The 16,296-nt window shown below is 46.8% G+C and overlaps 2 protein-coding genes across 5 annotated transcripts in view; one reads left to right on the forward strand and one right to left on the reverse strand.

Moving 5' to 3' along the window:
* The window catches only part of CYFIP2 (cytoplasmic FMR1 interacting protein 2), a 50,381-nt gene that overhangs the window by 17,374 nt on the left and 16,711 nt on the right, over nucleotides 1–16,296 (forward strand). For all 4 annotated transcript variants that reach the window (XM_085591452.1, XM_085591455.1, XM_085591454.1 and 1 more), the window contains exons 11-23: nucleotides 2,047–2,164; nucleotides 3,596–3,715; nucleotides 4,014–4,139; nucleotides 5,013–5,179; nucleotides 5,432–5,579; nucleotides 5,914–6,067; nucleotides 6,621–6,777; nucleotides 7,516–7,612; nucleotides 8,165–8,241; nucleotides 9,102–9,210; nucleotides 9,515–9,634; nucleotides 10,277–10,476; nucleotides 10,951–11,038. In XM_085591452.1, coding sequence (XP_085447578.1) covers nucleotides 2,047–2,164; nucleotides 3,596–3,715; nucleotides 4,014–4,139; nucleotides 5,013–5,179; nucleotides 5,432–5,579; nucleotides 5,914–6,067; nucleotides 6,621–6,777; nucleotides 7,516–7,612; nucleotides 8,165–8,241; nucleotides 9,102–9,210; nucleotides 9,515–9,634; nucleotides 10,277–10,476; nucleotides 10,951–11,038 — 1,681 coding nt within the window. The remainder of the gene's footprint in view (nucleotides 1–2,046; nucleotides 2,165–3,595; nucleotides 3,716–4,013; nucleotides 4,140–5,012; nucleotides 5,180–5,431; nucleotides 5,580–5,913; nucleotides 6,068–6,620; nucleotides 6,778–7,515; nucleotides 7,613–8,164; nucleotides 8,242–9,101; nucleotides 9,211–9,514; nucleotides 9,635–10,276; nucleotides 10,477–10,950; nucleotides 11,039–16,296) is intronic.
* On the reverse strand, nucleotides 11,070–13,725 carry FNDC9 (fibronectin type III domain containing 9). The gene is made up of 2 exons (XM_021530746.4): nucleotides 13,581–13,725; nucleotides 11,070–12,538 (listed from the first exon to the last, which is right to left on the reverse strand). Exon 2 carries the CDS (start codon nucleotides 12,529–12,531, stop codon nucleotides 11,869–11,871), a length of 663 nt encoding a protein of 220 aa, XP_021386421.1. The 5' UTR covers nucleotides 12,532–12,538; nucleotides 13,581–13,725; the 3' UTR covers nucleotides 11,070–11,868.

A 16,296-nucleotide genomic window follows, 5' to 3' on the forward strand; every position in this document is an offset into this window, starting at 1 on the left:
GGCACGTGAGAGGCCCCACTTGTGTTTGGAGCTTTGCATCATGCTCAGTGATTGCCAGGAGAATCGTTGTTAGGTTTGGATACCCTTGGAATAAGGTTTGCAACCCCTCGTGAGCACAGCCTTTCTGAGCTGTGTCTGGCTGTAGGGTTGGGTGGCACCAGGCTTTCAGCAGGCAGTGGCATCCCACCTGTGGGACTGTGTTGGGTGGAAATCGGGTTTCTCTGGTGTCTGCGAGGAGCAGCCAGGCTGGGCTGTCTCTTCAGCAGGACAGGAACTAACCTGCAGTGTCATCGCTTCTGTTTGCTCGTCCCCTTCAACCCTGGAGGGTCTGGCTTCTCTGCCTGCCCGGAGCAGCCCTCCTCCCCTGCCCTCCCAAAAACTGGTTGAAAAGTGCCCATTAATTGTTCAGGAGACATTTGAAAACAGTGTGTCAAAACTCCTGAGCAAAAGGTTCTCAATTAAAATTGGGAGAGAAAAAAAAAAGAAAAAAAAAAAAAAGATTCTGTGTAATGTGAATTTAAAGAATATTTTTGAAAACTCTTCTTAAAGAAGAGAAAAATTGTCTGAAGATTTGTTCCTTTTTATCCCAAATCATTCAGAAAGCACATTTCAACGAAACATGAAATGTTTCTCATTTTCTCATCTCAAAACCAAGGTAGCTCATGGGCTGTTTTACCTGTGCACAATTTTAATGTCTGTCTTTGAAATCTGTCTCACCAGGTCTGTGTGCCGTACCGTACTAACCAATGTTTCTTCCTCACTTGCCTTCCCAGCAAATTGCATGGGACTCCCAACTCTAACTCTGCCAAGGTGCTTCCATGTAATCCCCATTTCTTACTAATATTGTTTTTGTCACTTTCTCTCCCTCCTTGTCTCCGTGCAAGTGGAATTAATTGGTGTTTTTCCCGCATGGCGCTTTGTTTCTGCACTGTGGAGTAGGTTGTGTGTGGCAGGGAGGGCTGGGGCAGCCCTGGCCAGTCCTGCTAACCTGCCCATTGTCCAGTGGGCAGCACGTGGAAACGGGTAAGAGCCAAATGGGATGGGGGGAGGATGGATTTCACAAGGTATGACATGGCCCAGCATTTCCAGGACCTTCTACCACCACCACAAATACTGGCAACAAGTGCAGTCAAGTGTATGTCCATATCAGGGGCAGGTTTCTCACCTACCTTTTGTATGAGCAGTCTAAATTGGAGAACAGGATTATCATAAAGTGGACAATCATTTAGGGGGAGAAAAAAGTATAATCTGAACTCCTACATTGTGGTGACAGAGTAAGACATGAGAATCTCACTGATAGACAATTGGTTGCACAAAACATTTTGGTGGAGCCATTCTGGTTCTCTATCTGGGGCTAATACATTACAGGGAGAAAGGTGATATTAAATTAAATAGACCTGGTTTGTCCCATTCCTTCATAAAACTGTGCCTTTGGAAGGGGAGTGCTGCCCTTTTTTAGGATGACATTACGCTGTTGCATGGTACACATGGCTCAATGCAGATGAAAATCTAGTTCAGATAATCATATTCTGCTCATCATTTGTACTCAGGGCTGTTCACTGAGCTGGTAGCATGAGCCAGAACCAAAAACAATGGGAGGGCTAGCTCTTCTCAGTGTTTTTCTTTGCAGAAGAAGACAGCACAACCCAGATCTGGTGGGAGGACCTCAGAGGGGATGGTTATTCTTAGGTTTAGCAGAAAGGATGCAAGTGATGCAGGTCTTGAAGTTCATCCTTCCCTGAAAGCTTGTCCCATGATGGCCTGGGGGATTGCCATCTCAGCCCTTGGGGTAGGTGAGCCCACATGGAGAGCAGCCTTCAGGGTGGATGGAGCAGACACATTCAGGCAGAGAGGTGAGGGAAGTGTCCCCATCCTGCTGAGTGAGACCACCTCTGGAAGCCCCCACACACCAGAGAGATGACACAGGCTGACATTTGCCGTGAGAGTGGCATGTCTGGAGCATCTTGAAGCAGAGAGATCAGCTGTCTCTGGGGTGTCTGAGTGGAAGCTGTGTCCTGTCCTTGACACCGTTGCTCTTTTGCCCAGGTGGACGTGCACTCAGAGCAGCATCAGCCCCCAGTACAACATCTGTGAGCAGATGGTGCAGATCCGGGACGACCACATCCGCTTCATCTCGGAGCTCGCGCGCTACAGCAACAGCGAGGTGGGCACAGCTGCACCCTGCAGCCCCGCTCTGAGGTGGCCTGCTGGAACCCTGACTCTGGAGAATTTTAGACTTTCTGTGCTGACAGCCACTGACCCCCAGGAGAATGCTGCATTTGACCTGAGGCCATGGAGAAGGCTTCCAAAATAGAATGATAGAACTGGGATTGTGGGTGTGGAGTTTGAATAGAAGTGTGTAATATCACATGGTGGAAAACTTAGAGTTTAAGGTTTTAGAATATAGTAATATATATAAAGCAAGATGGAGGTTTAGGGCAGAGGCTGGTCCTTCTTCTTTACCTTCTTCTTCACCTTCTTCTCCATGGGTTTGGGTGGTTTTGTGTAATTGGATATAAAAGTCCACATTGCGGGGCACGGGTTGTTGGCTGTTGGGTAAAAAGTGAAAATAATTTAGGTGTAATTTCTTAATTGGACAGTTTATCCTTAAAAGGCCTTGTAGAAAGAGAGCTATATCTCCTTTTTTAGCTTGTTAGAGTTAAATGCTGCAGAACTCACAAGCAGCACTGTAGAGACTGTAATATATTTAAGAACTAGTAAATATCTGAGTCCTAACAATAAATGCCATCTCACACATTTAGTCTTGACCTTGGCAAAAAGAAGCAAAGAATCCATTAGTGGACAAGCCTGGGACAGAGCAATGTGGCAGGACCATGGTCTGTCACAGATGTACAGTGAGGAGGGTGGAGGACATGGGTGGAACAAACCACTCTTGATGCAGCAATAAAGAAGTAAGTTATGAAAGGTACAAAATCACATGCACCAAGAGATCAACAGCAACAACTTCTGCTCCTTGACCACAGCTTCATTAAAATAAGCAGAAAAAACCTGCCAACTAAATGTTTATAATCATGTAAAAGTCAGAACACCAATGACTTGCAAATAGGGCTTTTCAATTACACAGGCCTGTCAGTCAGGGCTTTGAAAAAAGTTCACGAAGGCACGGCTGTTCATTTCATTACTGAATGCCAGTGCCCTCTCTGATGCCATTGGGACTGTTTTATGCATGTGATCCTCATTCATCAGTGTCAGTTTAACAAATTGTAGCATTCTGAAGCACTTTTTTTTTTGGCATTTGTAAGAGCTTATTTGAACTTTAATCAGTAAAGGATTCTCAAGGATTTCAGTAGTATTAGACCATCAAAAAAGAATGGGAAAGTGGAATAAAAACAGTTAGTTATTTGCTCTGAGATGACAGGTCAGACTCCTTTTTTGCAGGGAGTAATTTGACTGCTTGTTTAAAAAGAGCCTTGCCAAGGTCCTTTTTCCTGAGGGACAGTTCATGCTTTACTCAATTCTAGCTTGGTCATAAGGTCAGGAATTCATTTCAGGTGGGATCTGGGAGAGAGATCTGCTCACTGACTGAAGCCCCTGCAGCAAGTTGCTGATTGTAGCATGATGTGATTTCTTCCAGGTGGTCACTGGCTCAGGCCTGGACAGCCAGAAGTCGGATGAGGAGTACAGGGAGCTCTTTGACCTGGCTTTACGGGGGCTGCAGCTGCTGTCCAAGTGGAGTGCCCACGTCATGGAAGTGGTGAGTGCATCCCTGCATCACTGAAAGCAGTTTGGGATGAGTGTGGGAGCAACTAAAACTGTAATTCAAACGATGATGGAAATTCTTAATTTGGAAAGCTTTAACCACATCTTAACACAAGTCCATAGATGTCAAATGCCTGGTATGACTGGCAGCCTCCCAGATAAAGAAAACCAATTAACTAAGTGATAATAAAGTGAAGAATCAAACTGTAGTGATGTCTAGAGAATGTTTTTTTGGCATATGGCCTATCTTCTTCCTCATTGCAATGTTGACATGGTCTCTTTCCATCTTCTAGTACTCTTGGAAGCTGGTTCATCCCACAGATAAGTTCTGTAACAAGGATTGCCCAGGAACAGCTGAAGAGTATGAGAGAGCCACCCGGTACAACTACACCAGTGAGGAGAAGTTTGCCTTTGTGGAAGTAGGTGCCATTTGCACAAGGGTCAGAGCCAGTCCAGACTGGTTTTCTGTCCATGTTCCTCAGGCCAGGGAAAGAGAATGGAAGGGTGTTTTCACCATACTCTGCCATGTGACCCATGTTAAGGGATTAAGGGTTCCCACATCCCTTAATCTGTCCTTTAATTGCCCCTGGCCAGCACTAGCTCTGTCATGGAGCCAGCTGACACTGTTTTTTATCAGACATGGGGGGGAAACATGAGCTGCTGCTTCCAGCAGCTTCTCACAGAAGTCACCCCTGTAGATTCCTACTCCCAAGATGTTGCCACACAAACCCAGAACAGGGGGCTTGCAGAGCAGTGTGATCTGGAGCAAGAGCAGCAGCTGCATTCAGGAGCTGTGCAAACACAAGAGATGCTCAGCCAGTCCCCAGGACACATCAGTTCTCAGCCTGGCTGTCTGTAAACAGTGGGAATAGTCCTCTGAGCCAGGCTCTGGGAGGCCCTCACCTTCCTCCTGTCTTACAGTCCAGGGGGGTTTGGATGTTGTCTTATGGCTTCCTCTATGGTGCTGTTGGGCAGGGATAGCTGTGCCTTGTGCAGATGCAGCTCTGTGCAAGCTGTACCCACATGTGGAGCATGTGCAGTTTCCTGGGACTGTGTGGTATTAAAGATACCAAGAGATCAGGAGTAGAAACAAGGGACAGGGGCCATTTGCAAGAAACAGATAGTAGAAATGTTTTCCTCAGTTTTTTGTGACTTGCAAAGCAGCTAATGCCTAAAACTTAGCTGCCTGATCACCGGGCCTATGTTAGTTGAGTAGAATTAATTCAGTCCTGAATTCTCTCAGTGCTGGATTTATACAATGGAAACACTCCTGGTTTTAACTTTTCCTTTAGGTGATTGCCATGATCAAAGGCCTGCAAGTGCTGATGGGGCGGATGGAGAGTGTCTTCAACCAGGCCATCCGCAACACCATCTACGCCGCCCTGCAGGACTTCGCCCAGGTGACCCTGAGGGAGCCTCTCCGACAGGCTGTCAGGAAGAAGAAGAATGTTCTGATCAGGTCAGTCTGTCCCTGAATGCAGTGTAAACCCCATTTATTTATTAGTGTTACACTTTGTGATACACAAGCACGTGGCCCTGTGTATGCTCCAGTACACAAGCAGTCCTTGGCCAGCAGCTCCTCCAGAGGTTACTTTTGGGCATGGTCCCACCTCAGGTACCTTTCCTCTCATATGGGCACAGCCATAGGTATTTTCACCTTACACTAAAATCAATCTTAAGCACTGCTTTCCCTCTCCCCCCCCCACTCCAGTGTCCTTCAGGCAATTCGGAAGACAATCTGTGACTGGGAGGGAGGTCGAGAGCCTCCAAATGATCCTTGCCTGAGAGGAGAGAAGGATCCCAAAGGTGGATTTGATATTAAAGTCCCACGACGAGCCGTAGGACCATCAAGCACGCAGGTATGTGAATGTCTGTCTCCTGTGTGGGGAATTCATGGTTTTAGAGCCATGTAGGAGTCTCCCACCCTGTGGATTAGCAGCTGTTTCTGTGCTCTGTTCCACAAAGTCTTCATGTTGTTGTGTGTTAAGTGCTGCTTCGGTGCCTAATTTGTTGCATAATTCCCAAAGCCTCTTATTTTAGGGGATTAATTGTCTCTAACTCTGAAGGAGAGTGGCTTATGTGTGCAGAGGGTGGTCACCACCTTGGAGAAGTTACTTTTTTGTTCCCAGAACAACAAGGCCATGTGTGATGGTGTCTGGAGAGCAGTAACTGAATGTCATCTTTTTTCCAAAGCTTTACATGGTGCGGACCATGCTGGAGTCCCTCATAGCAGACAAGAGTGGCTCGAAGAAGACTCTGAGGAGCAGCTTGGATGGGCCAATAGTCTTGGCCATTGAGGAGTTCCACAAGCAGTCCTTCTTCTTCACCCACCTTCTCAACATCAGTGGTGAGATTTTGGCACGGGGAGGTTTGGACCCAGCCCTCTCATGCTCAGAAAGGCAAAAGCAGATCAGCTTTGCTCCTCATTGACATGTGCAGAAGATTTTCCTTGATTTTTCCCAAATGTCTTACTTCTGCCTTCTTTGGGCATGCTTCTGTGTAGTAGTCATTATGTGAACAGGGCACAGAAAGAGCAAATAGCTGCTGTTTGCTCAGAAAGAGCAAATAGCTGCAGGTAGTAGTTTATTTTCTAGCACTGGACTTTCCTCTGTCCCAGACAAATTGAGCCACTGGCCACAGAAGTCTTCCAGAAAAACTCTGAGGCATTCCAGTGTTCTCCAGTGCTGGCCCTCTAGAGCAAAAAGGGTGATCCCTTCCTTCCTCCTGCATTGCCAAGTGCTCAGGCAGCGTGGACATGATCTGGGGTTAACACCAGAGACATCCTAGAAGAGTGTTCCATACCCAAAAGCAAGGCTGCAGCAGCTGCCTCCTGTGTCCTGCCCTCACTGCCATCCCCAGGGTGTAACGTGGTGGTAACATGGATCCTCTGTGCATTCCAGAAGCTCTGCAGCAGTGCTGTGACCTGTCCCAGCTCTGGTTCCGGGAGTTCTTCTTGGAGCTGACCATGGGCCGCCGCATCCAGTTCCCCATCGAGATGTCCATGCCCTGGATCCTCACAGACCATATTTTGGAAACCAAAGAACCCTCCATGATGGAGTAAGAGCTGTTGGGACCGTGCACGTGCTGGGGTTTGGGATTTTGTTCAGGAAGAAGGGTAGGCCGGTGATGAGCAGTCTTTTTGACGTGGGAGGTAAATAAATGTTCCTTGATCTGCTGTCACATGGATGGTGCTGTGTGAACACCTCGTTAGCAGACACAGGGGCGACTTCCTGGCACTGGCACTTCATGTGTCATAAACAGCAGCTGGCAACTGTTGGGGTGTGGGCAGGACACGGTGGCACTGTCACCTGCACGCAGCACTGAGACAGATGTGTCACCAAAGGGGGTGGGCCCAAGCTAAGCCACCTCAACTTTTTTTTATATGTGGGATAAATTGTATGAGGAATTGCCGTTCTGCAAGTGTAATCATCTTCATAATGTCTTCCTCCTTAGGAAAGCTTGGTTTTCTGTTGTATGGGCATTGTCAGAGCACTCTCTGGAGTGAAGGCAGGGTGAAGGCTTTTTTAAGGGCAGAGAGGAAGCCAGTGTTGATTGAACAACTCATAATGAGCTCACTTCCAGGTCGGTTGTAGCTGCTTCCTGAAGAACCCAGGGATAAAGAGGGATTATTTGAGGGGCTGCAGGGGGTGGCAGTGATAGGCATGAAGTCAGAGAAAATTCTTTTTTTTTTTTTTTTTTTTTTTGCATCAGGCAGGATACAACATGCACTGGCTGTAGTTTATGCTGATAAGCTCCAAAGTTAATTTTAGATGTGGTCTCTGTTCTTGCCCTCAGGTATGTGCTGTACCCCCTGGACCTCTACAATGACAGTGCATACTATGCTTTGACCAAGTTCAAAAAGCAGTTCCTGTATGATGAAATTGAAGCTGAGGTAAATTCTCTTCATCTTTATTGTATGGAAAAAGCTCACTAGGATCACACTGCCCTATTTGACCCAGCAGTTCATTACAGGCACCTTTCTCCTGAAAGAAATATCCTATCAGACTGAGATGTTTTCAAAAAGATCAGCATTTCCAGAGACCCTACAGACTCTCCTGATTAACGGCTTCAGCTCAGCTGTACCTGTAGGGAGCCATGGAAGCCAAAAGCTGTCAAACACTGGGGACATGGCAGAGCCTGATGAGCAGAGGGTTTGAGACATCAGAGGAAAACGAGAAATTCCCTGAGAGGGAAGAGTGGTTGAGGGTGGGAGACCAGGACCTGTAAGAACATACAGAAACTATAAAGAGAGAAATGTAACTGCAATTTTCTGCTTACCTTCAGCATTTTGAGAAGTGCAGTGTGGTTTTAAGTTCGTGTGACCTTTAATACATGTTTGTATTTAATGAAGGATCTCTGTTGGGTTGTATTGATCTTGCATGTGTAGGAAGGAGCTGTTCTGTGCTGGTGACACCCTTACCAAGTCTTGTTTTTTCTCCCCCAGGTGAATTTGTGCTTTGATCAATTTGTGTACAAGCTGGCAGATCAGATCTTTGCCTATTACAAAGCAATGGCTGGCAGGTAGGACAACCTGACTGCTGATGGTGACTAATGATATCACTGCATCCAAATTGCTGTTAACTAAAAGATTTCCCTCAGGGAGCAGCCACTGCAAGAAGACAAAACATAGATCATCCCTGTCCCCCAGAGCTGGCTGTCCACGTCAGACTGGTGTAGATGGGGAAAATTAATTAAGGAGACACAGTTAAAAGTGAAAAAATAATAATTGGCATCTGGAGTAGCAGTCAGAGTACAGTTTGTGAGAGCAGCAGAAAAGCAAACTGAGCTTGTTACAGGCATGTCCTTGCTTGACTTCTGTTTCTGTACCAGGCAGAGGGTTGGAAGCCTCCCATCTCTACAAAACAGGAATATGCACTTGTCCTCACCTTAGTAAAGCAGCAGGACTTGTTCTCCCTATGGGGAGTTAGAACCTTTGTGGCATATCCTCCTTACCAGTTTAAAGGGCATGGATGAAACCTAGTGAGAGTCTTCTTCTCATGGCCTCAGAGCTGAACCAAGTCTTCCACGTGACTGCATGTTCTGTCTCCAGGTCACATTTGTCCTTAGAGAAGGAGGACAATCACTATCACCAACCCAATGTTCCCACAGCAGATCTTCAAGGAGGGAACACACCAGGGGAACCACCCAGTACCTGGCACTGATATCATTCAGCACATTTTTTTATCTTTTTTAATATTTTAGCCCCAAAAGACAAGAAGGGCAGTCCCCAGAAAACAGCTACTGCTCTGTGACTTTGTGTGCAGAGATTTCTTGGAATTCAGAGCCAAGATTAAAAGAAAGGCTAAAACAACTCTGTAAAGACTCATAGAGAAGCTGATAGTGTATGTTTTTATTTTCCTGACACTGCTTCCCTTTTTCAGTGTTTTACTGGACAAACGTTTCCGGGCTGAGTGCAAGAATTACGGGGTGATCATTCCATACCCACCATCCAACCGCTACGAAACGCTGCTCAAGCAGAGGCACGTCCAGGTACAGTGCAAGCAGCAGACTCCAGTACTCATCACTCCTAGTCTGTTTTCCTTTTGGTGGTGGAGGGCATCCTAGCTGAGATCAGCTTTGGGCTGAGACAGGTTGGATCTGTTAGTGACACAAAAATGAGTTATGCTTCACATTTCCCTCATTCCTTAAGTAATCTACACTCAACCAAGGCACTTGCGCCACCACTTTCATGTTTAAGCAGATTTAGAGGTTTGGTTTTAATTTGTGTGTTGAGTAAAAAATAAAATACCTTTTCCCCATCAGTATATAACATGCAAATCTTTTCTTTTGCCAGTTGCTGGGCAGATCAATTGACCTGAACAGGCTCATTACCCAGCGCATCTCTGCAGCCATGTACAAATCATTAGACCAGGCCATCAGCCGCTTCGAGAGCGAGGACCTGACATCCATCGTGGTAAGAACTTCTGTTGACTCTGAGTATGAGCAGGGAGTCTAATACACTGCTGTGGATGCACAGTCATCTATCTTCTGAGTTCTCCTGCAGTAGGTTTCAACCAGTCATGTATTTTCCTTTATGCTGCTGAGTCTTTAGTTTAAAGCTGTTTATGCAGCTTTAATTGCGTTATAATCAGACCATTAAGTATCTATGTAAATCATAAGGTGACAATCAGCAGTTAGACTTTGCAGAGCTCAGAGAAGACAGACCTGTAAACTGGGAGAAGGAAATCTTGGCTTTAATTCCCAGTTGGATGAAGGTGGCTGTGACATTGTTCACTTGTGTACAGGATTTTCTGTCTTTGATATGTTACAGGAGCATCAGAGTCAAGCAGTGTAAAATTACCAGTTTCCATCTTTGGAGGATTCTGAGGTGAAAGCCAGCCAGTGCTCAGTGGGGGACAAATTAATTTTGCTTCCTACAGGTTCACAAAATACTGGACCAGGACCCCCTTGAGTGGAAGTGCAATTGGCCTTGGCCGCTGAGTTGAATTGATGTCTTTAGTTCTGCGTACATGTAAATAAAAAACAATTCCCCTGGCAATTAGATCAGCTATTTTGTGGTAATGAGTTGCATTTTCTGCTGCTTTATGTGCTGCAGGAGCTGGAGTGGCTCTTGGAAATCAATCGCCTGACCCACAGGCTGCTGTGCAAGCACATGACTCTGGACAGCTTCGATGCCATGTTCCGCGAGGCCAACCACAACGTGTCCGCGCCCTATGGGCGCATCACCCTGCACGTCTTCTGGGAGCTCAACTTCGACTTCCTGCCCAACTACTGCTACAACGGATCCACCAACAGGTGAGGAGGGAAAGCAAGCCCACCTGGAGACCCTGCTTTTCTTTCCAGAATGTCAAAACTGCCACATAAAATTGAGATGCATTGTGGCAAGGTTTGTGCTCCCTGTGGGATGCAATAGTTACTCTTAAAACAAATTTGAATCTCACCATCTTGCTTTGGTCTTGAAAATGTTAGTAACAAATTCAAGCAACAGTTAGACAGTAATTGAAGTGGCTGAGGGTTGGTTTGCTCAGCAGGAGAGCTCTGGTAGTTGCTCAGATATTGTTTTCTTGCATGCCAAAAATGAGAAGAAATCTCTCTTGGTAGATTTTACACCACCAACAGATTGTGGCAGGATTTTGCATTTCTGTTGGTGTAGCTCGAGTGATGAATTCTAACTAGCCTGCAACTGCAGGTCATCACAGACCATGCCCTGTGTGTGATAGTTAACCAGGCTCTGACCACTTCCCTCCCCATCTCTCATGCCTGCCACAGGTTTGTGAGGACAGCGATCCCCTTCACACAGGAGCCCCAGCGGGACAAGCCAGCCAACGTCCAGCCCTATTACCTCTACGGGTCCAAGGTCAGTAAAGGAGCCACAACAGCCAGAGGGGTGGATGTTGGAAATATTTATTTAGGAAGACAAATAAATGCAAGGACTGGTTCATTTACAGAGTGGTGGGTGAGAACGAGCAGGGTCACATTGCTGTGTGCAACCTAAGAGACATGCAAGAAGCAGATTGAGTGTGATGTTGCTGTTGCTTTTCCATATTCTTCTTCATAAAATGCCCATGTTAAGGGGTGTCAGCACGGCTCTTGCTTGGTGTTGGCACTTAAACTGAGTCAAATCCATCTAAATGCACAGGCAGGTGAGCAAGTTGATGCTCTGATGCACTGATGCTTCCCAAGGAAGGTACCACTTCAGGAATCCCATTTTCTGTTCAAAATGGGAATTACTAAAATACTTGTGTGTGCGCTACTTAATACTGACAAAAAGCTTTTTTCTCAGGCTGCAATGACTGTTTATGCAGGCGTTACAAGGGCTTGGGCTGTGATGCTAGTGGAGGGACACTCAAGTGTGGAACTACTTGAGTGGAGTTTATTTCTTCTGCACATTGACTGATGACACTGAAGTGAACCTACAGCACTGATGCACATGAACTAATGACACTACAGTCTGCCAAGCCTGGCTGTTCCCAGAGAGCTGACTTGGTTTCTTTTTTAAAAATCTTCAGCAAATGAGAGTATTTTTATCACTTGACAAAAATCTTTCTCCCTGTGACCAATGTCTACACATCATGTTCTACCCTGGGACAGACAGCTGCTGTGGACACACGGACAGTCCTCTTGGCAAGAGCTGGGAAAGAGCAGGACAAACCAAACCTCTGAGCAAGATTTTGTTTTCTTTTGCTTTCATTGAAGGCCGTGCTGTGGCAAGATGGCCCTTTTATCATCGCTGTTTTTGTAGGAAAAAAAGCAGTGAGGAGAGTTATACGGGCTCTCCTTCACGAAACTGGAGCTCCTCATTAGCACAGTGGTCATGGGCACTTCCAGGAGCTCCTCTCTCAGTCCATCACTCAGGGGCTCCTCTGGTGAGCCACTTCCTTCCCCCACTTCTTCGGGGCTGCTGTCGGGCTGCTTCAGCCTGGCAGCCCAGTGGCAGCGCGCAGACCAGAACTGCAGGCAGCCGTAGGCCAGGAGGGCGAGGAAGCAGAGGAGCAGGAGGCTGCTCACCATCCACATGGACGTGGTGGGCTCGTGCTTGGAGCCGCCGAAAACCAGGGGGATTTTGTCCAGCGTGTGGAAGGTGGTGCAGTGGTTGCTGGAGGGGTAGGAGTTCTTGCAGGTGATGCAGAGGACGTAGATGGTGGAGGGCGTGAGGCGGTGCAGCACCAGGGAGCTGAGGGGGTGCGGCACGCGCTCCTCGCGGTGGAAGTTCTGCCGCAGGTAGCCGGCAAAGACGCTGTTCCAGTTGGGGCGGTACATGACGTGGTAGTAGTTCTCTGGGCAGGGGCTGCTCATGGCCCAGGACACGGTGGCACTGGTGTAGGTGATGTTGTGCACCTCGATGTTCATCGTGCCCCTGAAACCAGATGCAGGGAGAGGCTCAGGCTGCCGATTCGTGTCACTGACATTGATGAAATCTTTCCACTGCCTTTTACTCTCCCTTAGACTGGACTCGAGACTATCCTGGCTCACTTAGGTTACATGCTAAAATTACAAAAGACAAATCCTGCTGTTGCCCAGACTACTGTATCACTCTGCTTCATAACAAAAACATCCAGTTGGAGCACAGGGTATACTTTTTGCTCCAGTTATATGTTTTTTAAAATCTCTGTGACTTCTTGTCTGTATCAGAAGCTATCTTAGATTTTTGTTTCCCACCAAAAAAAAGGATACTGCAAGTGTGATTAGCATAAAGTGATGATTAAACTAGCTTCAGCTTGCCTCGTGAAGGTGCCAATCAACAGATATTTTGATTTTACACCTAAATGGCATTTAGAAAGCTCCATAATGGTTAATTCACTGTTTTAAGTTGTCACTGCATTTTCTTTGCCTTCCTTGCTTAATAAAGTATAAACTCTTTCTGTTCCTGCAGCATCTCACACTGCAATATCAGGGTCTTAAATGTGAAATCTGTAGGTTGGGGAAATATAAAAGCAGTACCTTTAGGGAAACACAAATATATGAATAATAAGAACAAAGACAGAAAAAAGACACTGTCCGCCTAACAAATTTAAACATTTAAACTGATTAGAGCCAGAGCTAGTGAGTAGTAGATGATGATCCCTGATGGTGCAATGTCCTGTAGTTTTTTAATACTCTTTGAGCTGTGTGGCTGTTTAGCAACAGCCACAAATTACTCAAACACATCACTCCTTTAGATCCCCAAAGTGCTCTCTGAGCCTCACTGCAGGGTTCTCTGTCCTGGCCAGAGAGTGCCCAGAGCCGCACCTCCGCTCAGTTGAGCTGGTTTACACTTTCCTTTTTCCTCTCTCTCTAACAATAACTAACTTTCTTTTCCCTTTGTTCTCTCAAAAATAAGCTCATACTAATGACTGCTAACCTGTCCTTACATGAGGCTGCACGTGCCCATGCTGAGCCCTCCCAGAGCCAGCACTTACCTCCAGCCAGGTCCTCGCTGGTGACAGAGGTGACAGGTCTGGTGACAGAGTGGCCTCAGGCAGTGCCTTGCCAGCACTCACCTCCCTCCTGCCTCTGCTAAATCCCTTCCCTGAACTCCCTCGTTTATACCCAGCTCGGGCTCCGTCATCTCTCACCATGGCAACCAATAGGAAAGGATGGGCAGGCATCTTTGAGTGATTTGGGAATGTTATCCCTAAAAGCTTCTGCCTGGGAGAAGTGTGTGTCTCTAAGGCAGGAAAAAACAAGCCAGGTAGATTTTTTTGCTGGCTTATTTGGATTTGATTTTTCTCCTGTATCCACAGTCCCCCAGCAATACCATCACTGACCCCAGCAGGCTCTGGGGTTACACGCTGGCACATGGTGTGAACTCTGGGATCCTGACCTGTGGTACCTGTTAACTCAGAGACTCTGTCTTTAATTCTGTGATTTCTTGCACACTTAAACTACTGATTTTAGTGAGAGCCATAAGCAGTACATTTTGATCTCTGATAGTGCTGCAATTTCCAGTAGCCTTTGAATATTTTATAAACTGTGTGACGGGAGTAGGAATTGGGTTTTCAAAGACTTTGACCTCCTGCTGAACTGCATGGGATTAAGACCTGCTGTTCTTTGAATGCCTCTGACTTACAGCTTGGGGATGTCCCCTGTCAGTCTGGTGAAAGGGCAGGAGGGAGAGGCAAAGCCAGTGCCTGTAGTGTTCAGGGGAGCAGGTCGAGCCTGTGGCCAGGAGGGGACAGATGGGCCTGGTAGGGAGAGGCTCTGAACAAGTGACTTGTTCCTCTCTAAAGCCAAAAATTCTTGAGAGGAACTTTCCCAGAAATGTTGATGCTGAGCCTGGAGTTACTCATTCCACTTTCTAAGACACTTTCAGCTGTTGCACTGAAATTAGGTTGGCTGCAATCCCTGATTTGTCTTGGGCTGTGTGCAAGATCTTTTTTTTGTCTCTGAGTATATTGCTCTTCATTTTTCCAAGGGAATTCTGTAGCAGTCAGTACTATTTGTTATCCTTCTCTGTTAAATTTTATCAGATAAAACTCTCCCTGCCCTTCCTCAGGTGAGCTCAGACAGGTCTGAGTGATGGCCAACAACAAGGTCAAGGACATGGAAATAGAACTGGGGTTTGATTTGCTCCATTTGTTGCTAAAGCTGCTCCTGAGCATTACTGGTAACCTCCTGAGCTCCTGAAGTAATGCTGGAGCCTTGCCCACATGGTCACAATTACAGATGGCTGTCCCTGAGACCTGGGTACAGGGTGGACTCTGTGGGACACTGGGAGCTGTGCCCCATGCTGCAAATCCCAGCTTCCCATCCCCAAAACCTGCCCATTGGGCCCCAAACCAAGGATGGGGCAAACCTCCCCAGTGTCTCCAGCAGCTGCTGCTCACAGGAAGCATCAGGGTCAGGCTTTTGCTTTGGTCCTTTGAGGGTTCAGAAGCGGCCACTGACACGGAGGAGTGAGCTGTGCTGTGCTGTGCAGCCAGCTTGTGCCTTCAGCTGCTTTGTCTTAAAATACCCACTGGTGTCATTTTTTACATCCTACAGTCTCTACCCCAAGCTGTGTATCTCACCCTTAAATGGAGTTATATTTTTAATTGCTGGCAGAGCATTATTATTAGACACAAGCCTGCTGTTAGTGCACTGTATGGCTCTGCAGAGAGCTCCATGAACCCACCTCATCCTGCAGACAGGCAGGCATGAATCATCCTGCTCATCTGCAGCCAGTGCACATCCTAAAATGTGTCTTCTCTCAGTCAGGCTAATTGCTGAGACCCTCACTCTAGGGAGAAGCTGGTTGGGAGCTGCTCTCCAGCCCCTTTATCCCACTGAGGAGTGATAAAGGGGCTGGAGAAGGAGTGCTGCCAGGTTGAAGCTGTGCAGCAGCACCAGCTGCTGGCTGCCTTACAGCCAAATGTCAGCCCTGTTGTGGGAAAAACTTGACCAGTTGCACCACAGCTGGTACCAGTGGTGGTAGCCCATCTCAGGGGAGCAAGGCACATGCACAGACAGAAATCCCATGGCCTTGGAATAGCAAAGAGGCCTCCAGAAATGAATGTGAATTCATGAGCCCAATGAAATAAGGATTTCTTTATCCCCCCAAGCTAGGATGAGCTAGTGTGCTAAGTCTGGGGAAATAGGGTAAAAGGGAGGTGTGGAAGGAAGGGGCAAGGAGCCATCTCTGGGCCACTTGGCTCTGCCCTGCAGCACTTCCTTTCTGGGGACACCTGGGGCTGGGACAGTGCCTTGCAAAAGTTAAAGCAAGAAAAGCTGTGGGAGTGTGGCTGGGCCTGGACTTCCCTCTGGGATGGTCATGTTGGCCATTTGGTAGATGTTCCAGGTTGGGCATTACTTAGTGTTTAAGCAGAAATTATTTTCAAAAAGAAAAAAAAATGCTGTTTTTCAAATGTATCAGGATGCATAACCAGTGGCTTTGGGTCTGTCTCGACCAGATTTTTAAGGACTTGGTTATCTGAGGATGCAGACAGAAGCCTAATTGAGGTGCTCAGTTCTCTTAAGAGCTGGTATCCAAGGAGCTTTGAAACTAGGCTTCTGTCTGCTTAAATAATTCTTAACTCTGACACATACTCACATACTTAGGGCCCTTTTTATTTTTTTAAAAAGTTTTGAAGTTTTGATGGGAGAGAAAGGTCTTGCTTTTTGTGAATGAGCCTCTAAGGCGGTCTTTCTGCACTTAAT

The sequence above is a fragment of the Lonchura striata genome, chromosome 13 (assembly GCF_050655825.1).
Source record: "Lonchura striata isolate lonStrDom1 chromosome 13, ASM5065582v1, whole genome shotgun sequence".
Taxonomy (NCBI): domain Eukaryota; kingdom Metazoa; phylum Chordata; class Aves; order Passeriformes; family Estrildidae; genus Lonchura; species Lonchura striata.

Excerpts from the sequence above, each read along its gene's own strand:
- FNDC9 (XM_021530746.4), bottom strand. The coding sequence starts at position 12,531 with ATGAACATCGAGGTGCACAACATCACCTACACCAGTGCCACCGTGTCC.